We start from the raw sequence: 27,540 nt of genomic DNA, 5'->3' as shown, positions 1-27,540 counted from the left end.
TAGGGTCACCGTGCTATTATATCCTATACCATCAGGGAGTGACATAGTGAATTTGAAAGTTGGCAGGAAAATCAAGTTGTTTTCACCAGAAGGCTTGGGTTAATGTCCCTGCAGATGAGTAGAAAACCTTTGCATGTGACAAGGAATGGAGATCCAAGGTGAGAAAGTCCAAGCTGAATTTCTATTTATCTACCCAAAGCTCATGTCACAGAAATTGTTTGGCTGAATCTTCCGAATCACCTGCAACTTTGAACTACTTCACAATAGGAGTGGTAGACTGAGACTTATCTAGCAGGATATAGTTGTATCACAGACAGGACCTATAACATTCACAGACATGAAATTCTTTTTGAAGGAGACAGTGGAGGTCCCTGAATAAAGCAAAGGATGAAAGAATGAAAATGAATCAGGGGTAACAAGGTGCAGTACAGAAAATAACATTCAAAAACATACCGACATGTCAGCTGGAAGAATACTGAGTGAAATCAGATACTGTGCAGGCACTGTTTAATTTTGCAATTAAGTTTGATGCAATGCAAAGTACACTGCTTGATGAGGTAATGCAAGAGTAGTAGCAAAACTCATTTAATTTGGAATATTTTCTTAGTACGAGCAGACAACACACCTGTTCTGCCTTTGCGTTTTCACAGACGAAGGTCTCGTAAAACATGGCAAACTCTGGAGCGTTGTCATTTACATCCAAAACCTTAATGAACACTGGGACACGGCTGCTTTGTTTTGGGTTGTCTGAAATGACAAAACCAGAATGGAGGTTTTATTTAGCCCTGTTACTGATGCAGTGCAGTGGAAGAAAAGGACAGACTTGGAGGCTCATTGCCTTAATTTTTCTCCCTCAGAGCACTTCACTTACTTTCTGTTGATTTCTGGTGAATGTGTCATGGGATGAACGTAGTATCAGTACTCTAATTCTGTGTAGAGTTAAGATGGAGTAGAAGTCCAGGATTTATAAATTTCTTTGATCATTCCAAGTATGATTATGAATGTATGCATAATGTACGTAAATATAATACTGGAACTAAATTAAACCTATTTATTAGCCTGACTGACACTGTTTGGTGGCAGTGAAGTATCTAGAACATATGCCCTTCCTTAGCTCTCTAACAGCAAGAGGATGAGATTGAGTGGGTTTTTTCTTCTCCACTTGTTAAATATAATACTCTGTGTCCTACTGATCTTGTGGTACAGCTCCTCAATCTACCATGATTAGCATTATTTTATAGAAATAGTAACTGCACTGATCACAGATGCTTTCTAACCTGTTGTGAATTGTTTTATCTGATGTTCTAGAGTAAATACTGAAGTATATCAGCTGAAAAACATAAACACGATGTAGAACCTGCAGATTCCCCCTATGTAAACAATCTTTTTTTTTCCCTATAAGGACTGCATAGTGCCAAGAGATTGAAATTGACCAAGATATTCTTGAGCATAGAATATTAATGAAAATACTGTCATCTTTCTGGATAAAAATAAAAACATCTGAAAGCACATCATACTGTATAGACCATTCCTTTCCCTGTTGGGAAGAGGCAAGATTTAGTCAAAATGATACACAGAATAAGAAAAGCAGTGGCAGTAACCTTGCCTAGAGCCATGCATGGTGAAATAGGCAAGATTCTGGGGCAAAAATCACACCATAGCAACCACTAACTCCTAAAATATTCAAGATCTGGTCCCAGAGAAATTTGTCATCACTAATCTAAAGAAACCCAAGATACACTGCCATGGATCCTTTGTATCACACGATGTCCACCCAGGAGTATGTGAGTATGGGAATGTGAGAGAGAAAAGTCTGGGGGAAAGAGTGTGATTGAGATAAGTTTCATTTAAAATAAATACCTTCCCCTCTCCTACATGAGGGCTCACACTGAATTTTCCCATGTTGATTTCCTACCCACGTAAATATGCTTTATAAATGCATTTTAACCTATCATTCAAGTGAAAAAATAGTGCAATAAAATATAGCAGATCTAAGACTCTATATTCTTCTACAAACATTCATTATAGTAGCTTGTTGGTTTTATTATTATATTTACTCATTATAGTAGCTTCTATTTATTCATTACAGTAGCTTGTTGACTTTAATAAAAGTCCTATTAATGTGTTTATCATCCTTTTATAAATGTGAAAATGCCTCCTCCAAAATTGGCACCGCTTATTTGTATTACAGAGCTCAGTCACTTGGACAAAATACTGCGCTTTAAGACTCCCCAGTCCCATTGAAGTTAATATGATTCCATTAGGCATAAACCTCTTTCTAATATCAGCCATTGGGCTAAATTCATTCGATGTATAAAATATCAGTTTATGTATAATATGGACTAGGCTGAATTCTTTGCTAAAATACATCAATAAAAAAGTTGAATTTTTATAACAGGCAGAAATCAAAGACATTCATCTGAAGTCACAGGACTATTGGCAAGACTATTTTGTAGGGCATACTTTTCTAACAAATACATTCAAATATATCGGCAAACATGTTTCTTCTCCTCTGAAGAAAGAGAATTGTTTTCTTACCTGCTTTTTTAAACCTAAACCTACATATTTTCATTTTACTTCTAGGTGCTTAAGGTTCTCAAAATTTAAAATCATACTGTAATAAACAGAAGGTTCATATAAACACTAGACTCTGTGAACATATGCATCTTCTCTGATTTAATGGAAATTAATATACATTTTCAAGTTTGGTTTTTATATTTTGTGTGATCATCTTTCAAATTAATTGTGCAAATCAAGTCATGTAGGTTCATTTGTTTGCATTATCCTTTAATTACCTCTGGGCGCCATCTCCATAGACTCAACAATCTGCTTAAATCTCTTTCTCTGTACAGGGATATGTTTTCTGCTGAGCCAGCAACAAAACTGTTAAAGTGGTGGGTTCTTTTTTCTTTTTCAGAATTCACCCTCAAAGTCCTGCCAATGTTTGATGTACCCGTAAGTGTTAAGCAACAAATATTTAAAAACACTTTGGGAATTGTCTTTAGTAAATCAGCTGTAATTCTGCAGCTGTGACTCACTAGACCTGTGTCCCGGGTTTTAATGCCAGTTTGCTCTCTGGCTGTGGCAGATGTACTGACCTGGGGTTTCACCAACTATTTATGTGCAGCACTCACAGTGTGATTGATTCTCTGGGCTGCTGAGCAATTGCAGCTCATACTGGTGGAAAAGGAGAACATTTAAACTGGAGCAATCTACACTTAATGACAATACTAGACAAAGGCAAAACAACTCCTGTATTTTTTTTTTTTTACTGTAAAACAAAATCAAGAGCAGTCATCACTGAAAGATATTTCTCTTTATGACTGTATAATTATTTTTTTTCCTATATCAAAGGGAGCACCCACCTATTTGAAGACATATCCTGCCTGTAACCTGACTGGATATTTTTTTAGATTACTTCAGTGAAATATACTTGGAGCTTCACGAGATAATGCCATCAAGTAAGTGATTCTATGGAATTTAGTGAAATGGGATTTTAAGTAGCCTTGCTAGAAATTTCTGGGTTTGCCATGAACAATAAGCAGTGGTACTTTCCAGTCAAATCTCTTGAGACTAAAATTAATGAAGTGTCCTGGATCAGAAAAGTACATTTCAACCAAAAAAAATTGCCTTTGGAAGACATCCACCCTAGTTATTCCAAAGTTACTAAAGGACACCCTGGGAAGCAGTTTGTTGCAGCCTGAGAGGATTCAAACTAAAGAGGAATGGTAGTTAAGACAGAAGCCTATGTCAGACATAAGAGGTTGAGAGGGTTTGGTGCAGCAGAAGGTCTGTGCTTAGGGGAGGGAGCAAGAAACCAAATGAGTACTTCCTATAGATGCTAAGCTGATTTTTCAGACAGTTTTCTATACTGCATGTTATTTCAGCCCAGCTGGGGTCATTGCAAATGTTCTTGTTACTGTCAATGATAAGTCTTCTTGCTATTCTTTCCTTTTTAGGATTTTTTTTTTCCCCTTCTGCTCTACCCAGGAGCTGCCTTATAGTGCACAATTTTTGACCCAAGAACCCACCTCCAAAAACTTAATAGAAAAACACATGACTAACATTCAGTGTTAGGTGTGCTGAAATCTCATACCTAGCATTAAAATGTGCAAAGTTTCATGAGAGGGAGAAAACTATTAATGTCCTCTCATTCCTATAGACTCAGACCCACTACTCCTTCATAATAATCCCATTTACTTGCCTCAGTAGCTTTATTATACATTGGTTTTCAGCTTTAAAGAAGACTTGCACAATAAAGAAAGTTGAGTCAAGTAATCTTGAGCTTTTTACACTCTTCTCACTGTTAAGCAGGTTATTGAGCCATATACACATACAAAAATAGGAAGAAGAGCTTACATTGTCTCAGAAAAATCAACAGCTTTTTAGCCTCTGAGTTGCAGAGAGACATTGTGACAGTCATAGAACTGTTTGTATCAAACTTATCTACCACTCCACCATAAACATAGGCACTGTGGCTCTGCAAAAGCAAATAGAATTGCATTCCCTGATATTGGAGCATGTGGTGTACTTACAGACAATGCATTAAAACAAAGTGAATTGTTTATTAATGCCATCTCAAACACATGTCCTTATCTTAGACCTCTGGCATTTCGACTTCTAAAATCAGCATGTCTAGTATTATCACAAAATTACTACTTTGGAACAATCGTAAACTAAGTGACAGATTGATTTGTAGCTGTGGCTTGTAATTTCAAAGGATGTACACAAAGTAAAAAATGGAGATGCATAAAACTGACTAAGATCTGGGCACCCATCTCAGCCCAGCCACTTTAGATTTATTTGCAAACATCCAGTCTGAATGAGACTGAATTCAGCCAAAGAATGCAGTTTGGCTTTAAACCATGTGTTTTTCTGCATGCCAGTTTCAGAATTCAACAGCCATGCTCAAAATTTCAAGTGGCTATAACTGATCTGTAACACAGAACTGTCACCTTTTCTCCCTGCTAAGTTACCTCTTCATGAACTGTGTCCCTAATAAACACAAAACTGCAGATGACCTCTTGCAAGAGTCACTGTTTCTTCATTAGTATTGAGTGGGCTATCCATAAACCTGACATGTGCCCAGCTGTGCTTTCCACACACTCAACTAGAAGGCTAAATTCATTACATCAGGGACAGGAGTCGTATTTAAGTTTAACTTACTGATCTCTGCTGCTATTACTGTAATGTTGTGCCACAGCAGTGTTTCCCGGTCAAGGGGTTTTGAAGTGAATATCGAACCGTTTCCTGAATTGATGTTGAATACTCTGTCCATATCAGTGTGACGATCTACAGAGTACCTGCAAGTACGGAGACAGGGATTAGAGGAATGCTTTCCTTTTAATTTCTACGTTCTAAAACCATTTTCTAAGACTAGACATCAAACAGCTTGTAAATGGGGTTTCCTTTTGTTTTCAGCACAGGCTTCAGAGTCTTTATGTATTCACACAAAGAGCTGGTTCTGAGCTACTGGATAATGACACATTGGAGGTTTGATTTAGAAGGTGGAGTATTGTCACTGAATAAATGAATTGCTGTGGAATTTACATACCTCTGAGAATCACCAAAGCTTTGTTTTTAGTGAAAAATGTGAAGTCTGTGTCCTGAAAGATATGAAGTTTATTTTAAGGCTGAGTTGGCTTTTCCTTTATGAAACCCTTTTTTTATGGTTTGATATCTCAACTGTTCCAAATCATTTCAGATACAAAATTTGACAGCTGGGGTGCATTTGTACCTTTCCCTTCCCGGCATTTAAAAAGGTTGCCTGCCCAAACCAAGTCAGCACGGAACAGAGATTCATTATTCCACCGCACATATCACAAAAAGGTTTGTTGTAACTCATTAAAACTAACATTCTCAGCCCTGCTTGATGGTATCTGTATGTGAAAAGGAATGCTAACAAGCTCTGGAGGAACTCAGAGTCTAAATACAGATTCAAATTTTCAATCTGATCTTTTGCTTTTTCAGCTGAACTAAATCCAAGTGTAAAAGTAGAACTGTCCAATTCCCCAGAGAGAGCGCTACCACCTTGAACCAAATGCTGTGACTTGGTTTCATCTCTCCTGAAGGGAAAATTTTGCATAAATTATGGAGGTTTTTGACAGAAATACGTCTCTGATGTTGCCAAAGCAAGAATGCAATTGCATTATTCTGCTCTTGTTTCAGGCCCCACTGTGTGCTCATGTACAATGCAGAGCAGATCCTTAGGAAGTCCAGTGTGCTCCCTTGGTCTCCTTGCAGGCTACGTTGATGGAGACAAGGCAGCTACTGCTGTCCCTTGTGTCCAGACAAGGGTAAAGATAACAGCTGAACTGGTAAGCAGTCAGATGAAAACTGGGCCAGGAGAATGACTGGCAGAGTTTACTGCCACCAAAGATTTCAGGGGAATGCAGAGGCTGAAGAAAAATTTCTCTCCCCTGCTCTGTCCTAGAAGCAGCTGCCAGACATGTCCTCTATTCTGCACAGATTTCCTAGTGCCTGTGCAGTGTCTCTTAAATTCTGATAAAGATCTTGAATGAAAGAAGGAAGGAATAAAAGAAACTAGTTGAAATGTGGTTCTGTCAAAATTTTTAAATTAATTAACTCGCTATTTATCTTGTAACTGACACTTTTTTCCTCTTTGCAAATAAAGAAGTGGGATATAATGCCTACAGCAAATTACTTATTAGGTCTTATTCCAAAATAAGAATTTAAGTGTAGCCAATCTTGCTAAACAAAACAATGTCAAGTATTAATTATTTGCATTAAACCATTTTTCTTTCATCACAGTTAATTCCTAGGTAAGCACCCAAATGACATTCAAGGGTACTAGCACAACATATTTTGGTAGCACTTGCAAGGGCATACTTTTCTAATTCTTCTGGAGTTCAGATTTAGTTTTCATTCATTGCTGTCACTTCACTAACAGTACTGCAATTTTGGCTGCAGGAAGTCAGCTGTGGTGTCACTAACTTAGTTCCTTTATGCAGCACGGTGATGTTAACATCAGCTTGAAAAGTGCTGCTTTGTCCAAATCTAAACAGCATGTGTGAAATTGTTGACTTGGCTGAAATGCCTAATGGCAATAAGTTTATACAAAGTGGTCTGACTCTTTTACATTTTGGCAAAGTAAGTATTTGATATGATAAACATTTCATTTTAACTTTCATTCATTCGAACTTTTATATGGTATTATGTTGGTATCTTGTGTGTTCAATTATTTTCAGATATTCTGTAGTTCATTTCCACACCTTTCAGCTGAAATATTTTGGTATTCCTATTTTGCAGTTAAATCTAGATTCTGTGTTCTTCTTTGAAATGAAATATCAGGATTTTCTATAGATTAGCTGTTCAACTAACTGTAATACTATGTTTCAGACTCTTATTCAGCAAGACATTTCAATAAGCAACTAGCTTTAGGCATGAGCTGCCTAATTATTGGGTTTTTTTTTCTTCAATTTTACTTTCACTCCAGCTTCATATTATGAATGCACTTAAAATGTCTTACTGTCTTAGCCCATTTTAATGCCTTGGTGTATTGCAATCGCTATTTTTTTAAGATTTCCCAAATACAATCTGTGGTACAGTATCTAGAAGGAAAAAAAAAAAACAAAAACAAACAACCAAAAAACATTCTGAACTTTTTCTAATATTACCACGGCTGTAACATTAAGGGATTCTTCTTCTTCATGATATTAAGAATTTTCAAGTACAAGTATTTGTAAAGCCATATGTATATTCAGTCATTTGTAAAGTGGAAACTCAAACTTAAAAATAAAACCAGCAGAGACAGTTTCTTAATGGAATGTTAATTTTATTTCTTCATATCCCAAAGAAAATACATACAAGGTCAGTGCATTTAAAGTATATTCCAATTATACCATTAAATCTGGTCTAGAAGGATGATTTTAATAAGCCAGACTGTCACTTCTGTTTCACAGTTTGCATAATCCAGTCTCTTTTGATCAAGGATTTTTAATTATGTTCAATTGGTGCTGATTCTGACTTCTGGATCACAACCTAGTAAGAATTAAGTAGACAACATCAAACTAATTTTTACATTTATTTAATGAAATTACGGGTGTATATTTGTCAGGCTTCAGGACTTCATCTCTTTCAAGCTTTGAGGAATTGACAAGCTATGAAGTTAAAAAGTATCTATGTAGACTCCAGTCTCTCCTTGTATATAACAGGAAGAAGGGAAAGGTAAAAGAGAGAATCTAACACATGCAAATATGTTGTCAGTAAAACACACAAACAAAATTTAGCCTTACATTTGTTTGCAGATCATTTTCATCTGGGGTACTTTAGTAAATCAAATCACAGCAGGAAGACAGTTCCAGTGACTGATGAACTTCATTATGCCTCTGAGGAGCTACTATAGCAAAAAAACTCAGCTAGCAATTTAAAAAGATCTGATGTACAATACAGCAGTGCCAGTTTGAGCATTGTTTTTTTATCAGTATGCAGAGGTTCATATTATTTCTACGTAGACCAAACACAAGTAGAATACAAAACTTTGTTTTATAACACCTCTGGACTGTGAAGTGCTACTCGTGAGCATCACAATGTTACTACACTTGGACACATATTCAAATATAGCCAATCATGTATTGGTGTATTGTTGTATTTTCTCAATGTCATATCAGAACAAAATTTATTTAGAAGACTTAGACTGATGCAATTTAGCTCTACCAATATACAGGTCACAAATGGTTATGAAGCCTTACAACCAGGACAGACATCCACTTCAGGTTTTACTATTGCTTCATTGTCTTCTGATGTTCAGCAGCTTGCTGTCTAATGTAACCACGAGACAGGAAGATTTGTGGGTCAGGAAAGGATGTGTGTGTGAATTTTTCATAATGTATTTTCATAATGATATTGTGAAGGTTTCCTTTAATGGAAGATCAAAGGGGCTTTCATCTAACAGAGTTAGGGCTCAGTTTGTTTAAGAAGAGAAATCTTCATTCGAGTAGAGGAGAAAATGGAAGGTTTTCATTGTAATATCAAGTGTATAAAGTTTTTATTTTTAACCGTCAAGAAAAATTGACAAGCAAGTGACAAGTCATATATATACAGTCTAATTGCATCTTCCCTGAACCTCAGAGTGAAAATCGGATTTAGCATCTTTATTGCATGATAGAAAAAAAAAAAAATTACCCTGTCAAAAAGATGGAGACTCAAACCATGCCCCTAAATTCTAGCAGATACCCAAGATATTAGCACCATAAAATTACATATATTGCAAGTTAGCATCTCTCAGGCTACTGCTCTCTGCTGATTTCCTTTCTCTCTTCCTGATTTTCATGTTTTTTCTTGCTATGTTTATTTCTATTACTCTAATCTCTTTCTGATTTTTATTTTTCTTCTCCTTGCACTCGGCTGTTGCATGCTATTAAGGTAAAAAGTAGACGAGCTTTCTGCTGCACTGCATCAGGTCCGACACTTCTACTAAATTTTGCTCAATAACTATCTGATACTAAAATATGCAAAGTACTTATATGGAATTAAAGAACTGCCCTTTGAAAGTTAGATAAGTTTTGGCACACACATTCAATTAATAGCAAAGAGCCGGTAGGCAGTACTCAACAATGAACAGCATAGTCCCTATTCACTGTAAATCACTTATAATTAGGAGCTGGTGCTGGTGTGAAATGCAAATGGTTGTAGTTATCACCACAGGGAAGGAGGGAAGCACTCTCCTTACTCTACAGTGCCATCAGATATAAAAAAAGCAGGTTCCTATGAAGACCGCAAGGGGCCTGGGTGTCACCCCAACCAATTCTTCATCTTCATGGTAGCATGCCCGTGCCCATGAAAATGTGCTACAAAAGATGTTCATTCTGTCCTGGGGCTTCACCAAAGTCAGCAAAGCATTATGCTGCTCTTTAAGTGACTATGCTCTGCTGGCCCAGAATGCCAGAGAATTGCTGCATGTCATGATACAAATTTAAGAAAACTAATTAAAGTTAGAAGGCTTAGTCTTGAACAAGAATTCATGTGTAGGGCATGCCATGCAAACTGAAAATAGTTTCTGCCAGAAACATTTTCGATTTAGCTTGTTCATCTAGGAAATTAAATTTATAATATTTACTGGTCTCACAAGATGAGCTAAGAGCTTAAAACTTACTCATTATTGTAAGAAATCTTGATGAAAGATAATTTGTAAAGTATTGATGGACTAGATTTTTATTAAACCTGCACTGTTCTATTTTGATCTAAGGCTACTATTGAATTTCCAAGGTGCCCAACTCAGAAACCTGCAGAAAATTGACCTGGATTTAATACTGCTGCACTTTTCAATTCCTCCTCTTGCTGCCTTGTCAGTAGCAATGAACTTTAATTAAAGAACACAATTATTTAAAATATCTTTAATACTCTATTCAGTATGACTTAAGTACTCCAGTATGCACAGAAGCAATACACAGTTTACGAAAAAGAAGACGTAGGTATAGCTACTCCAACCTTAACATTTCTTCTACTTCCTCTAAGAACAGTTTATTGATTCATGGCAAGTTTAATTTATGAAGCTCATGAGACTGATTATTATTTTACAAGCCTTGCACTGATACAGGTGAGATCAGAGCCTGGGTGTGCACATGAGCTGACTTTGAGGCATTTCTATTTGTGATTTAGAAAAGATGAATGTGGCCTCTGTTAAGCAGGTCTGGACAAAAGACAGAAGAAGAAAAGGCTGCTGAATCACTCAGCTGTCATATAGCCAAGAGGATGCACTGTGCTGCACTGGAAAATGTTAAACGTGGAAGGAAAACACTAAAATTTTCTAAGTGGTCTTTTTGCAGTAAAATTTTTCACGGCAGAAACAACCACATACATTAGTTACTAAAGAGATTAGGATATAATTCAAGGTGCAAAGGCCATGCAAACACATTCAGACATAACCTAAATATGCTCAAGTGTGAGACATCATTTACCATATACAATACTCCATATTCAAGCATGCCCTACAATTCACATTGTTACAAATGAGGATTTTTTTGTGTGTGCTGACACAATAAAAGCAAAATCAAGGCTGTAAGAAATTTACAGGCTAGCTGAAGTAGTATATGCTTACTTGACAGGGTTCTTGGCAGCATCTGGATCCTGAGCAGTTACTGTTCCTATTACACTGTTTAATGGAACATCTTCTTTCACTTCCATTATGTATGCTGGTCTGCTGAACATGGGGGGTTCATCTACATCCTCCACCTGAATTCTGACTGTAGCTGAGTCCTTGAATGGCCCCAAGTACAGGAATCGAGGGTCCACATGAGTATTGGTAGCTTCCACTTTGAGAATATACAAGTTTTTACTTTCGAAATCCAATGCCTGGGAAGAAATAAAGAAGTATAAGAAATCTGTGGGCATTGCTGTGATTTTCAGCCAGATGAGCAGGATGAATGGTGGGAAGTCATGGAGAAGCCTGTGCTAGATAACAGGAGCCTGAACTGGAATTAAAATGCAAACAGAAAGGAGAAAGGGTTTACGCCCAGATAATACATTAGGAAGAAAACCACTTTTTCATAGAATTCTACACCTGGAACTCCTAAACACCAATCACTTTTCTCATACAAACAGATGTATGACACTCTTCTAGTCTGTTATTCTGTCATTTTTGGCATTTTGATGATTTCTTATCTATTTCTTGCTCATAAGCACCACACACTAAAGGAGGGAAGATTTTCTAGATGTTGCTTGTTTAGATACTGGCATTCCATCACTGAAATGAAACACTGTGGCGTTTAGTATCTAGATATCCAGGATCAGCCACAAAGCCAAACATGATTTTATGACAGGCTATGACTATAGCACACACTATTAAAACTACAAAGAAACAGCATTTAGGGAGTCTTTGTTACTACTTGGAGAAACAGGCAGTCACCCTATTTTCCCATTACATTGTAGAAAATTCACCGTTTCTGTCAGCAACAGACAGAAATACAAAGTAAGTTAGACTGACACCATAATCAGACCCTGGAAGGCATCTCCTAAAAAACAAGTAATGACAGGTGTCCTATTGATATCAACAAGCAAGTGCATGTTTGGAAAATCTACACAATGTCTATCTAGTGATGACTGAACTTGAATTGATGAAGGATGATATCTGTAACCTTATCAAGTTGGCTTGATAACCCACTGTAAACAATATTTCTAAAACCTTTTCTGACAAACAATGTGCAACACAGTAGATGATGTCCACTGTGATCTGGCAAGGCACTGATTTTTTTTTCTAAAGCAAAAGCATGCTGATAGATATATTAATTTCTTACAAAATGTGAGTCAAAAGAAATTTGTCTATGTACTTTAATATATTATAGCTGCAGAATCAGCATCTTCTTACAATGAGAAATAGGCAATGTGATACTCATTACTTTTATGGTTTTAACACAGTATCTTCTACTAAGTGAGCAAAACCTGCATGCATCATAGGGAGAAAATCACAGTTGGATGGTGGAGCTTCCTTGGGTTTTTCTGTGAGTATATTCAGGCTGTAGAATTTTTTCTCAGTTGCACTCCATTCCTTAGGTAATTTACTCTCTCAGGTCCTCCAAAGTTTGTGCATTGGTTTAGTAAAGGAAGTGTAAGAGGAAGGATATCAATTGCTTGCATAAAAGAAACTTTACATATGTAGAGATTCCCAACACACAGAATTCAAATTAACACAACATACATGTAGCACTAAAAATGAAACACAAATATGTGCTGGACAAAGGTTTGACTGGTGTTTCAGAGGCCGGGATTAAGTGTGTTAAAATGTGTACCTTTTTCACAGTTATAATTCCTTCCTGTGTATCCTTGTCTGTGGTAATTCCAAACATGTCATATCCATCCCCCTCAGTGATGCTGTATTCAATCTCCGCATTTTCATCCACGTCAGCATCATTAGCTTTTATCCTGCCAACCGGGGAGTCGAGCGGTGTAGACTCAGGAGCTCTGAACTGGTACGTGCCTACAGCATGCAGGGAGGGAAATCTGGTTAGTCAGTCTTTGGACACCAAAGTCCAAAGTGCTTTGGACACCATCTCAGAGTCCACTGCCCAGGCTGAGTGTGTGAAGGTGACTTAGCGAGTCGCTGGGTCTACAGGCCCTCCTGGGGCCAAAGCCTCCAGCTTCTGCCGTACCTTCGTGTGAGTAAAAATTACTTACTTTTCTGTTTCCTCATACAGAGGATGAGCATTTTGCTTTGCTAGAAACATGTAGCTTTAGAAACCGATGCCCCTTTCTGGATGTTCTCATGGTCTCTGTCGGCTGTATTAGAAGTGTATATGAAAAATGTCTTGAGGCCAAAGGAGAAATATTAAGAATTGTTAGAAGCCAGCACAGCTTGATAACACTAGAGCTGAACCCAGCTCAAATACCTATTAAAAATGTACTACATTGAATTTTTGTCAGAAAAAAACCCCTCTACTTTTGGAGTGTTGGCATTATGAAGCTGTATCTTTGGCTTTTACACTGAAGACACTTATGTCCAGAGATGTATAATTAACTCACTGGGTGCAAAGTGTTGTATTTCTTCTTAAGTTGCTCTAATTTAAATGGAAACTCTTTGCCCACAGCAAAGAACAGACTTTGAACCTAAATGACAAGTTGCTTCCAATAACTTTCCCAGTGACTTAACTGCCAAAGCTCACTGATTTGTCTGATAGTATCTTCAATTATTTTCTGTAACAGCTGCTCTTGACTTTGACACACACTGACACTGCGATACACACACATCATACAGAGCGCAGTGGTTAGACAAGTAAAAAAAGGAAAAAAAAATAGAGAGAAAGAAGGAAGTAAAGAGAGAGGGAAAGAGAAGAGGATGAAAGCTGAACCACTTTGAATCCCTTACGGCAATGAATGGTCATTAACAGAAATTACTTTCTAAGAGAGCTCACACAATTGATAGCCACAAGCATCACACAAATATCTACCTAATTATTTGAGACAGAAGAAGTAAATAGGCAGAAATACCTGGTTTATTTATGTACATGCTTTTGTTTCTGCATGCAAAGAATATAGGAAAGTTTGTTGTAGCAAATCCTTTCTGTTTATAAATACTCATTTCTATAGAATTGCTCTTGGGATATTTTAGCACACTTAAATAAATTTGTTTCACAACTTCCACGTATTAGATTACAATAGATACCTTAAAATGCATTTAATCATGAAGTCTGAAAGAAACAACAGTGAGCAAGAAATACAGACTATGTTGATCAGTTATTTAATAGGTAGGAAAAAAAGAAATTGTTTCTGCACGGTAATTCACCTCTCAGACTGTCAACTGCAACTGGAGTAAAAATATTAAATATTCATTTCCCAGTTATTGCAATTAACCTGGGCATGATGATATTGCTTAATACGTGTTCTCTTTTGCTTTCCTAAAGGAAGTTTGATACTCAGTAAATTCACAATAGAAGAAACAGCATCTAAGGTGAACAAAAAACAGAACAAGAACCATTTTTGTCCATTTTAGTGTTACAACATAGAATGCAAATATTCCATACTCTGGGGGAAGCGAGGTGGATTGTCGTTTACGTCAGTCAACGTGATGTTCACGGTGGTGGTTCCTGATAGTCCTCCCATCTGGCCTCCCATGTCTTTAGCCTGGATCACCACTTGGTATTGCTCCCTATTTTCACGGTCCATGTTCAGTAGAGCAGTTTTAATAATGCCTGTAAACATGAAAATTAAAGACTGGGGAGTTCACAGATAGTGACTTTGATGGAAATTCTTATTAAAAGAACAAAACAATCTCAGTGTAGTAAGTAAACTTTGCCCAGTACAAATATTTACTGTTATGAGATGGTTCATTAAATCACAGACTTGTCCTGTCACATCTCAGGCTCCTGCCTATGTGACACACACAATATAAATGGTACCCACAGAAAGATATTCTAGTTATTTGTGAGCCACGTTATTTTACATAACTATTTACCCTCTTTCAGTTCCATGCTAAAATCTCTCACTGAACTGGAAAAAAAGCTGTCTGTTCAGTATTTTGACAGATGTGGTAAAAAAAAAAGAAAAGCTAACTTCAGCAAGACACCATTAAGGAATACAGCAACATTAAATGCAAGAGAAATTAATTAATAAAATTATGAGCATCCAAATATGTCTGAGTATATATACTTCTATTTATACATTGACTGAAATGATTTGACAGTTACTTCCTTCTTCAAAGGCACAAATACCAGTTATAAGATCAACTACTACTGAAATTCAATCATTCAGATTTAACATGAAGCAAATGTTTGCATTCTTACTGGGTCTCTCAAGGTAAGAACTGGCTCCTTTGTAGGCAAAAGGGATGAAATTCAAGTACTGAAATCCATGACAAAATTCACAGTGGCTTTGAAAGAGACATGTTTCACTCTAGGAGTTCTGCAATCGATTTCCATGGCAGGAAGATCAAGACTGTGGTTTACTTAGTTTCCCATCCCCCACACAAACCTCTTGATAGAAGTTTGTTACTGGTGAACTCCAAGCTACTTCATCCTTATTATAACTCTAGAAGAGCACATACAGTACTATCCAAGTCAGAAAGAGCACATCAGTGCAAAAACCCTGGCTTCTATTATCTAATACCTTATGCTTGAAGTGAAGCTCCCTTTGATCTTGGCTCTCCCTCTTCTCAGAATTGTGTACACCCTTTCAACTCAGGTTTCACTTTGAGACATATAGTCTCCCCTTCCTTTACCCTGCTTGAGTCTCTCAGATTTATGTAAGAAACTATCCCAAACCTTATGAATTGTCTGGGATAATCTCTTTCCTGTAAGGATGCTGAGAAGAACCGATTTCCCTAGCTTCCAACAACCTAACACAGCGGATGTTTCCACTGAAGGAGTTTCTTGAGATGGTTTGTTTGTTTTTGGAAAATTTAGTCAAAAAGCTTGGGAAGAGACTATCTGTGTAGTCAGGTAGTCAATGGTGCACCAAATTCAGTCAGGCAGAATACGTATGTTGTACATGCACAGGTTCCAAAGCTGTCTGTTAGTCAGACCATTAAAAATTCCAGTCACTGTGTATAATTTAAACATCTTCCAAAAACAGAACTCAGAACTTTGGGATTCTATTTGTGATCTTCTAGTTTAGCGCAACAGTCAATTTTACCTCTTCTATCATTACTCTTAATTAAGATTTCTTTCATAAAATTAGCATTAAAGTGATATGTTGCAGATGTACAGAAATTATAATTACTTTAAACAAGTTTTGAAGAAGCAGACGGAGAAAAAAAAACTCACCTGAACAAACCCTCAGTCTTAATTTAGCAATTATGAAGATCTATGAGGATTAAGCACTTTTTTCCACACCCACCTATTCCTTTCTTTCATCTAAAAGCCAACCTATTTGGTTTAATTTAAGCATCCACTGCAGTCTCTGTACCCACTGCTTGTTAAAAATGATTGAAAACTGGTTCACATCCAGTACTAATTGTGTTTATTAGACTTTGCTGGTAAGACTAAAATAATGTAGGTGTCATGTTTACAGATGTATCGGTCTATTAAATTTGTCAGATTTTGCACTGAGTAAGATGTAATCTCTTCAAAGTTTTTTTTGTAATATATCCTAGCTTGGATCAGCATGTCATTTTGAATTACAGACATTGTCACAGAATGACAGATAAGGTCCCCCGACCTGTCTCAGATTCAACAGAGAAATATGGTTGTCCCTGGAGAATGCTGTAGACAACTTTAGCACTGTTTCCATAGGTAGGATCATCAGCATCAGTTGCAGTGACTTGCACAACAAAGGTACCTGCAATGGAAAATTAAAGAAAACAAAAATTAATAGGTTTTTTTTTAATGGCCAAGACAGTTTATGATGTAGAGAAAAAATAATTCATGTTCAGGTCAGACTTGGGCAGGAAGTTAGAAATATTCTTATTTTGCAGAATTTTCTCTGTTCATGAAGGCCATAAACTCAAAATGATACCTGTCTTATTCACAGCTCATTCAAACACAGTTATTGATTGGGTATGTGGATCCTTCATCGTGTTTCTCATGAAGGAAACAGAAATGCACGCCTCTCCAGATATTGTAAGCACTCAGAATTTGAATCTCGGTCAAGAATATACTTTTGCAAATCTACTTATGCTTGTAAGGTATTTGATATAGGACTGTAAATATGGTTCTTCACATGTCTTCTAGAGAAAGAAATGGTTTTCAGTCTTAGGCAAAGTGTTAAGAAACACAAAAAAATAGCTTAGATTTTGCATTTAAAACCATTTGTGAATAAAGTGTTCACATATTAAAATGTGAATATTAGGTTCTCACTTCACCAGATGAGTTTTCATCCATATGACAAGTCCCATGAATAAGGGGAGAGCGTATGCCCCAAAGTCTTTATTTTCATATTGCTTGAGCTTTATTTTAATCTCATTCTTGATCATGATTAATTAAAGCTTCTCTCCCTGGACATTATCTCAAATTAGAAATGTGCTTCTTAGAACTCAACCGTCCACTGCTCTGACAAAGAAATCAAAATGACCTCTCTAAGAATCAAAGAATCAAAACCTGCCAACTTCTCAGGGAAAGATCTCATCTTAAAATCATTTTCCAAAGAAGTTTTTTTTTTTTTTTGTCTTGATTGATTTTTATAGCTCAATATCTTTTAAATCAATAGAAAGATTTCAGTGGACTTAAAGGGACTTTGGAGCTCTTTTCTTTTGCATGGAAAGAACAACAAAGGTCATAGGAAGTTCATGGCACATCTCAGAACCAGTGGGTGACAGAAATGTTTACAATCCCTTCTGTACTTGCCCTTTTCCATTTCGTTTACCTTCCTGAACTAAATAAGGGTTGCTGAACAGATCTAGGAATGGTATTGACACAGATGACCATGAAATATCATATTACTAACATGCATTAAACTCAGGTATCATGTAACAGAGCTCAACCCACTTTCACTGACATTAAACCAGATGGTATTAACTTGCATTTTCTTTGTGGTACAACAGAGGGAGCATGTTTCACCCAGCTGATACCTCTGATTCCAGCAAACTGTTGCCACTATTTTTCTGGATTTTCACATTTTTTCGCTTTTCACTGGTGCTTTTAGTCCAGACTCAAACAGCAGAGGTCTCTATTCAGCACCTGTAAACTCTGGGCCCATCAATAACTCCACAGAAAGAAGCCAGACCAGACATTGAAACCAGTTATTAGTTAGCACCTACCAACATCTGACATTTCGGGAATGCTGGCATTGTAGATGTCCTTTGTAAACATTGGCTCATTGTCATTGATATCATGGATCTTAATGATGAACTCAGATTCTGGTTCCACTGGTCTTCCAGTCCTTCTGTTTATAGCCTGGGCACGGAGTATGTATACAGGCTTTTCTTCCCTGTCTAATCTCTTTGTGGCCTGGATGTCACCAGTGTTTTCATTGATAATGAAGAGGTCTCCTGCTCCATCTCCAGAAAGGATGTATTTAAGTGATCCATCTCCTTTATCCTGGTCTGAATGCAGCTAGTGGTGAAATGGAAATTTAAAAAAGAAAAAAAAAATCAGAAAGGAAAATAAATAAATAATTGGGACACAATTCTAGATACTTTAACCGATATCATGATATATGCTTTCCTATCAGTAACACTCAGCCAGAAGGCTGTACACTGCTTTTGTGAAATGAGTTGATACTACAGTAGAAAGAGTGAATAGATAGAGTTGTGTCTTGATGTCAGAATTGAAATGGTCTGTAATATTATAAGAAATTGCCTGAGGATAACCACGAACTGAAGCTGCAGACCACTTTCACAAGCTAAATGTATATCCATCAAATCCAAATGCTAGTGGCTTAGGTGGAATACTAGGAATATATCGGGCAGTGATATCCTACAGAAAAAACAGTGGGTTTGGGAATTGCAATAAGCAAAGAATTAAAAAGTGGCCAGTCAAGCCACTTCTTGAGTTCAAATTCTGGGTGCTTGGCTCTTATGCCCCATGGACATTATGTAATATATCATATAGTGCATAATAAAATAATCTAGCAAATTCATACACACACAGCAGATAAATACACAGATTTGCATTCACAGATCTGGCAAAATAAGGGCAGAGGCAGGGAGGTATAAGAGACCATTACAGCACAGTTGCCTTATCCAAAGAGGCATGGATGCAGCTGAAACATGGTGGGGAAAGGGAAAGAAAAGAATGATGGTAATTAGCACACAAAGCATAAGCTGCCCCAGCCATCATCTTTTATTTCCCCAGATGATTTCCACATCTCTTGGAATGCTGTTGAGTAACACAAGAGGTGTAACTGATTAAATCATACCCTTATGGGCATTCCTTGATAAAGCCTTATTTATTCCCTGGGCCTTAAAATCCAGGCTACTCAACTCATTTTACTGTCACATTAGAGAAAATAGAAATTAAAAAAAAACATTAAAATGGCTTCCAAAGTGAGAACACAGGTAATGAAGTTAATGGGGAAAAAATCTGTTAGGTAGCAGACTCTTGGAAATTGTTTCTTTCATAGAGAAAACATATTCATGTGTCAGGAGAGCTGAATTTTCCCAACCAGCTCTTTGCTTATCTTTTCTTGATTAAGGGTTTGGAAAAAAAAAAAAACCCTGCTTGAGTGCTTTGCAAAGCACTTAGCATTGCTGGACAGAATGCAGAGGACAGTAAGATTTGTAGATTTAAAGAATCTTGGCACAGACTCCAGCTGTTTCTGGCTATGCCCCTACCATGCTGGAAGGGAAGCCTCCAGCAAGACCATATGGTCAATGTTTTGGGCTTCCTCCAACTTTCTGCTCAAATCAGAAATCCAGAGACAACACACTTGGTGGCACAGTGCTCCACTGTGTGCACATATGCCAATAATCCCTAGAGAAAGCATGTTCTGTGCAAAAAGTCTGCTTCTAAGGGCAAAACTCTCTGTCACCACACATTCCAAGACTGTCCAATAATACAAAATATTGTAACTGTGGTATGGTTAATCATTAGCAGACATGCTGAAGTACTCTTCTTCATTTTCTCCTTCAGGCATTCTGTGTAATTTTGCACAGAGTCTTTTCCCTTGATAATAAGAATAACAATAAGTAGGTTCTGTGAAGAATTTTTCATAAACAGATTTCACAGCCCTTCACAAAAACAGTCAATACCATTTCCTTTGTTTTTCGGATGACAAAGTTTCCCAGAAGGCTAATCTTGAAATTTGGAATAGAATTTAGGTCTCTTGAGTCATGTTCATTTAGCCAATTTCCTTGGCCAGGGGGCCTAGAGGAATTATATTATTTAGTAGACATAACTTCAGACTCTAAAAAACATCTATCAGACCAGCTTGTTAAGCAGTCAGACTATAAGTCTATTGCAGGAAGCAATTTCAATAGGTTATTTGAATAGAACTTTCCTCAAAGGCAACCTGCAACAGAAAAGTCATGAAAATAATTTTGTTTTATATCCGTGTATTTTTATGATTGTTTCACATCAAAAATTCAACTTCTGTTTGCCTTGAATGCCTGTTTAACTTTGTCTGTACCAGAATGGGACAAAAACAGCCCTCAGTAACAGACCATCATTAATTTGTATGAGTCATAGAATAGTACTGTTTTGAGACTTGGTAAAGGCTGAGCTCCCAAGATCATCTGTATCATCATTTTAATTAATCTTGGTTTAAATGAACAAAGTAGCAAAAAAAGGTCAAGATAGAAAAGGTGTTGGAACCACTGGGAATAGTTTTCCATAATATTCTTTAACTAGCCTAGACTACTTAAAGAACTGAAAATGGAAACGTGTATGACTTTTTCCTGTCAATTGTTTATTAAATTTCCACTTCTCCAAAATTAACCCACCTGTGTAAGACCCACTGTGACTCTGGATACCAAGACAAAGCACAACTCGGTTTTATCAACACTGAGAAAGAAGTGATCCTCACCCATGGTTCAATCTTTAGACCTCCATCTAAATCACTGTCTTTTGAAAAAAAATGCTCCCTCTGACAAAATCCATTCCAACTTCAATATCTTTAGTTTTACAACTTTCCTAAGACATTACAAAACTAAGTAAGTGCTCAGCTACCCAAGCTGTATGTGGATTATTTACTGTGAGAGTCTGACCTGTGTGAGGTCATGTCCTACATGTATATTTCAGAGAGCTAAGCCTGGCTGAATACTTGCTCTACAAACCAACAATGAATGTACAGCATATCATCACGTGTTGCCTCACCAACCTGGTTCACAAAGGGTCTCTAAAGGTATGACTGAAATCTATTTGATTTCAGTAAAGGATGATAGCTCGTGCCCTAAAGTTTTTGTGGGATAGACCTGTATCACGCCACCTCCTTAATTGCTGAGACAATAATTATATTACCAAAATAGTTTGGATTTCATTCCCTTCTATTCAGAGGAAAAAAAAAAAAAAGGTTTTATATATATATATAAAAAAAACCCAACAAAAACCCCAAGCAAATCTCTAGAAGTTTCTTGCAGATGACAACTTTGCAACATCGCCTTATGAGGAAAAAAAAAAGAAAAAAAAAGAAATAAAAAAAAAAGATTTATTATTTTAGATTACTTTCTTTGTCCTTGAGCATTTGATAGAAAAGTTCTACCCAGGCAAAGAAAGTCTTCTCTTTTATTTTTTGTTAAGTGTCAGTTTATCTTGGAAGGAATATTTTGTGTGACCTATATGAAGAGGGAAATTTCTGCTTTTATCAGGTTAAAAAAATAAATTTGCAAATAAAATTAAAGGACAAAAAAAAAAAAAGGTGCAAATTGGGTCCTGAAGAAAGGTCTGAAGGTGAGATGTACTTAAAAAATACAGTTGATGGGTTTTGTATATAAAGCTTAACACCACTGTGAGGTTATGAGGATGAAATAAATGGCAATAACAACTCCATTTTCCTTTTAAGTTGAATTTATTTTTCATTACCTGGACACCTCATTGCAAAGAAAGTTTGCTGTAATGAAGTATGTGGCTAAATCACACTGCAGAGGCTTTTAGCAGGACTGTTGCTGGCCAATACAAGATATTATAGCTTCACTCTCTTTACCCACCTGTATTGCAAAAAGGTGTCCATTATCCTCTGCATAATGTTAATCAAATAAAAGGGCCATGACAGATAGTCATGGGATAGAATAAAAAGTTTGGGACACAGCCCTCATGCAATCTGGGCTGTATCATATAACCGTTCCTCAAGACAAAGTTAGTACAGACAATTTTTTAAGTACTCCACTTTAGGACAGATTTTTTACTTCCGTCAGAACTCAGTGTTACTCACTGGCCTTCATTTCAGTTGGTGGCTGAACTGAGCAATACCCCAAAGGTAAGCAATGTGGTGAAGAACTAACTCTATGCAGTAAAAAATAAATTCATCAGCAATTGCACTGTATTAATATTATAATAAATTGATTCATGCACAATCTAATCTGGACACTCTTCTGACATTGTCCATCAATCACTGGCTAAGGCTGAGGATGAATGACAAATTAAAGATTTTACTATGCCCTAGGCATACTTTTACTCATTTTACTTTAATACCACTGTAAAGTGAACCATCTGGTTTGCTTTTAATGACTTACAGTCAGATAAAAACTCTCCAGCCTCTATCTTTCTTCTTTTCCTCCCAAATATCCTGGCCCAAACCATTTAAATACATCTGCCTGGACATGGGGAAGGCTGCATTACTCCTGAAAGAAGAGGTGTTCAAAGTGCATTCAGGACTGCAGTAATAGCTCCTTGTATTGGACATTCTGCTTGTTGTCATATACATAATTACTTCAAAGTGAGAGCTGTTTGTGTTTTGTTTTGTTTTTCTTCTTAAAATTGGGCACAATCCAGAGTAGCCTTGCTCTCCACAGTATCTCCGGAAGAGCCTTCCAAAACCTCCAAGGATAGTGGCAATGGACTGTCTTTGTACAATACCAAAGAAAAGCGAAGTGAAATCTCTGTTCAAAGTATTTTTACAGGAACTTTTTTTTTTTTTTTTTTAATTTATTTTTGGACTGAATATATTGACAGCATTTGTACTCATCTCCAACAGATAGCATTGCTTCATTTTAAAGTAATACTCCAGGAAAATTTTACTGGGATTTTAAGAATTAAGTTGGGTTCATTCTACACACTCAGGAATTCCTTCAGCAGAGCATATGCGAAGAATTTAAGGGTATCTTCCAAGTGCTTCTGCAGTAAGACTATAAACTGCTGTGGCACAGGGAATAACATCTCCCCAGGTGGGCCACGGCAGGGCCTGGCAGCCATGGCCTGCCCCACCAACCCAGACAGGAGCCACAGGTGACCAGGACAGCCGCAGTGCTGGGTACTGGGAAACTCCTGGGAACGCTGATGGCTGGGCAGGGCTGTCAAGAACTGGAGACTGGCCCTGTTGTGGTGTTTCTGGGGCAGGACCATGTGGCTGACCTGGGGTCTTGGGTGCTGGGCAGGCAGACAGGGATAGTCAAGCCTGGGCAAAGAACTCGGGGCCGTTTTCTCAACATGCTAAATTCATCTTGATACGAAAATTTATGAAACATCATGATCACAAATGAATAATTGAAGTGAGGTCCCGTATGTTTTCATAGTTTAAGACTAACCACTAACTTTTTTATGTGTTTAAATGGAATACACCAGAGAGAAGTGGCTTTCTAGCATGGATATTTGTAATAAGGTTGTACTGAAAATGTAGTTTTACAGTTGTGGTAATTAAATTCCCAAAAAATTGAAATTGGAGGCCGTGACTATTCTCCAGAGTTAAATAAAACCCCTCCTCTACCTCATTCTGTAACACTGATTTAAACAGCATAGTTAATCTCATTTATGAAGTGGCTTTAGGTTATGAAAGACAGCTGTAAATTGCAGTTTAGGTCCCACTAATGTCATATTGCTGGTTACGATACCTGGCAATTCAGTGGGTAAAATGGTTTTCTATTCACCTTACAGACCAAGTTCCTTTCCCTTTTGTGAATATTACACACTTGTCACTGAATTTAAAAGCAGTTATTGAATCTCTGCAAAGATCAAAGTCAATTGACCTTGGGATGTACACACTGAACTGTCAACCTACAATTATGCACAAATAACCTGCCTGTTATGTCTTATTATCTGTGTTTTAAAGAGTGACTTGATATTCCAAGGTTGGTGTGGTCCCATTTTTGTCTCCTAACACATCAATGAAATAGATTCCAACTATTAAAATAGTGAGCAAGCAGTTAGTAGTTAACTAATGAAGAGAATCATGGTTTTACCCCTGAGAATATTCATAGCACATGATTTCGCTCAAAATTTACTATATCCGAACACCAAAATACTGTCTATTAATGAACAAATTCAACTACATGTATTGCTTGAGGTTACACAGTGTAATACTGAAGCATTTAGAAAAAACAAAGCATGCAAAAAGAGACTGCTAATGCTGTAATAGTAAAAGTAATAACAACCTTGCACTCTTCCCTGGCTCTCTTGGTGCTCTTTACCCCTACAGCATCAACAAAACCCCTCAATTACTATAATAACCAACTCCTTTGGTATCATCAAATAATCAGCACCAAACTTTTCACTCTGTTTGGTGACTGTATTAAAAGGAAAATGTCACTGGCTTTGCACATTATGTAATAAGTATTTATGTGTATTTTGGTGAAGTTTAAGTACACACTTCTTTCTAATGCACAAAAAAAACCAACCCCAAAGCACTACATATGAGTTCCATATTCCTCCATATACATAAAAAAATCACGTATCATCAGGGCAAACACCTACACAAATAATTTATTTCAAGACATTATAGATCCTTTCTTCCAGAAGATATTCCAGAATGTCCACAAAGAGATACAGCATCACCAGAAATGCCAGATTTGCTATGGATGTGTGTGCCATGTTTTTTTGATCTCAAGCACGCCGAGCTCTGAATCCTTCCATACACCACATAACCCATCTAACTCAGCCCTAAGCCAAAGCCTCCTGTCTTTCTCATATCACTCACCCCACTGTATGGTGCTGGATACTTCCTGCTGTGGCCCTTGTCCTTAAATCCTCTAGAAACTGCAAAATGGGGCCACTTTTCATGTTCCTTACATACTCCCTGGAGAAGAACCACCATGGGCCACAGTTGGTGGTGGTTTATACGTATATCTATGGAACAGCCACCTGACCAGCCAGTCAAGGTTTATTTGCCTAATGCAGCTACTGTTCTTCAAACTGTACATGAGATTAATGATTTTGACACCTTTATTCCTCTCTAAAATTAAACTCAAATAAGTTAATGGACTACAGAGCTATTTAGAGGAGGCCAATGGGCAGAGATGGAGGCTAGACTGCTGAACCTGATGATTAGATGGCTATTTGCTTAAAAATAATTTTGAAGACAATCAAGAAAGATGCTATAGTGATTCCAAATCTTCTTAGTGCTTATAGAAACTGGAAGATATGATTCCTTTCCGTTCTTAAAATAAAGGAATTTGAAGATTATAATAAGATTTATACTCTATAGCCTCAAAAATCAAGAGACAGATTTTGGAGCAAGATTCAAACACTGCTATTTTCACAGAAAATAACACAATAAAAAAATTGACAAGATTAAAGAGAAAGGCAAACAGACCCCGTGCTAGCAGATCTCAGTACCATGATGCCTGATGTCAGGAACAATGCTTTCACACAGGGGCTGTGTTTAAACTGTTACCATAGGTACTTAGAGTAGATTCACACTCCTGTGTATCTCCTCACCCAAGATCTGCTGTCCCAAGCCATCAGCAGTCTTCACTTTTCATCACTTTCTTGCCTTTACAGATGTCACAGTTTATGGAGTAACTGAATTGTTTAACTGTAGTGACTGGTTTAGTATGGTAAGTACAGCTCCTATACCGTAGTTAGTACAATAAACATGAATATGGTTCAGTGTGATTGATTCCTGAATGTTTGAGTTTATTAATATAGTTTTATCTTGCTTGGCTCACACCGTACCTTGCAAAGAAAAAGCTGCAACGGGTTCACAGTACCTATTCGAAGAAATAGCTGTTCTGGAGAGTAGAAATGGTCTTGTTTCCCAAACTAGATGTGCTGTTCTTGTGCCAGCACTATGTTTCTGTTTTTAAGAGCCTCCTCCCACATACATACATTCTTCCTTATCCATCATTTACAGATAATAATTCCATATGCTCTTTTTTTTTTTTTTTTGTTAGACTCCCAGCCTATATACAGCCTTTGCTTGCAAAATAGGCACTTCAGAGTACTCAGCTGAAAACCTGTTTACAACCTCAGTATCTTGTTTTCAAGTCAAGTGGATTCCAAAAAAAGCCAGTGAAGAAAAGGCCAGATATGAAGGGCTGATGCTTGTAGCTGGTTTTCTGTAATTGCTGCATTTCAATTGGCCTTCCTTCTGTACAAATGGACACAGATCTCGGAACAACAATGTTAATATTTTCCTATCTGCGTTAGAAATGAGTACAAAAATTTGCTATTTTCATTGCTATATCAAACTAGCTCTTCCAGACAAAAGCATTCAGTTTTCTTCTCCTTCTTCTGTTCCTTCTCTTTTTATTTTATGACCATGTGTTGTCTATTAATTTTTTTCTTAATAACTCCTATTTCATGAACACTGCATTTTTTCCTGTTTCCATCCCTTCCATTTTCAATAGCTCCCTTTTTCTACTGTAGTATATTGTCATAAAAAAGGGTAAAACTGAAATCAAAAATCATAGAATCACTGAATATGTTGAGTTGGAAGGGATTTATCAGGATCATCGAGAAGTCCAAATCCTGATTGAAAACATTAAATCTATAAAAAATTAATGAAATAATCACTGAAGTATTACTGAGGTTATAGGAAGTTTCTGCATCTTAGGGTGTTAGTATATTTTTCAATAACGCCAAAGAAATCATGTATATTTGATTATGTGTACATTTTTTATACATACAAATTAGTATAGCACACCCAAGAATACCTCAAAACCTGGCTCATTCAGCTGTGGAATCCACAGCAGGCTGTGTTTTTACAGAAAGAACCTGTCTGCAAGATATCTTGTTTACAAGAAGTGTATCAACCCTGGTTGCAATCAAACAGGCAGATTAGCAGAAAAACTCATTAAATACTGAATTAATAACAAAAAAAATGGTAAAGGATATGAGAATTCAATACTTGGACTATTAAACTTAAATCAAATGCTTTATTAAGATAACCACCTCAGTGCATAACATGCAAAGGGTAAAACAAAAAAATCCTCTAACAATAACCTTTAACCTAAGTACTGACTTTTTAAAAGAAAATGAGAAAGAAAGCACCCATGAAATTCAAGAACAACAGCAAAAAAGCTAAAACTGCACCCACTGCAAACAGGGGAAAAAGCTGTAAGCATTCAGGAACAGCGCAATCATCTGCAAAACATACTGTCCTGATATTAAGAATTGCAGGAGAATTTGAAAAAAATATCACTGTGATATCTTTCTGTTTCTTGAGAGTATCAAAATGTCAGTGAACTTTCTCATTCATTCGCAAAAGTAGCAGTGACAATGTGTTGCCTGTAAATGGATGACATCAAAATAGTCGAAAACCAGTTTTATAGAGATGAACAAATTCAGAAAATGAACAGATCAAAAAGCACTAAGCGTATTTCAAGATTCAGAAGCAACCAGGTACTCA

At 36.9% G+C, this 27,540-nt stretch overlaps 1 protein-coding gene across 1 annotated transcript in view; it reads right to left on the bottom strand.

Annotated features, from left to right (window-relative positions):
• The window catches only part of LOC136291460 (cadherin-6), a 104,798-nt gene that overhangs the window by 5,616 nt on the left and 71,642 nt on the right, over nucleotides 1-27,540 (bottom strand). Inside the window, exons 3-9 of the mRNA XM_066186565.1 lie at nucleotides 18,143-18,437; nucleotides 16,606-16,725; nucleotides 14,475-14,642; nucleotides 12,747-12,934; nucleotides 11,060-11,313; nucleotides 5,167-5,303; nucleotides 626-747 (exon numbers count right to left, since the gene is read on the bottom strand). Coding sequence (XP_066042662.1) covers nucleotides 626-747; nucleotides 5,167-5,303; nucleotides 11,060-11,313; nucleotides 12,747-12,934; nucleotides 14,475-14,642; nucleotides 16,606-16,725; nucleotides 18,143-18,437 — 1,284 coding nt within the window. The remainder of the gene's footprint in view (nucleotides 1-625; nucleotides 748-5,166; nucleotides 5,304-11,059; nucleotides 11,314-12,746; nucleotides 12,935-14,474; nucleotides 14,643-16,605; nucleotides 16,726-18,142; nucleotides 18,438-27,540) is intronic.

Source organism: Chamaea fasciata, unplaced genomic scaffold (assembly GCF_029207755.1).
Source record: "Chamaea fasciata isolate MVZ Bird 193981 ecotype frontalis unplaced genomic scaffold, bChaFas1.0.hap1 SCAF_1, whole genome shotgun sequence".
Lineage (NCBI taxonomy): Eukaryota > Metazoa > Chordata > Aves > Passeriformes > Sylviidae > Chamaea > Chamaea fasciata.
The sequence above is the reverse complement of the archived record's forward strand: the minus strand, read 5'-3'. Positions and strand labels throughout refer to the sequence as shown.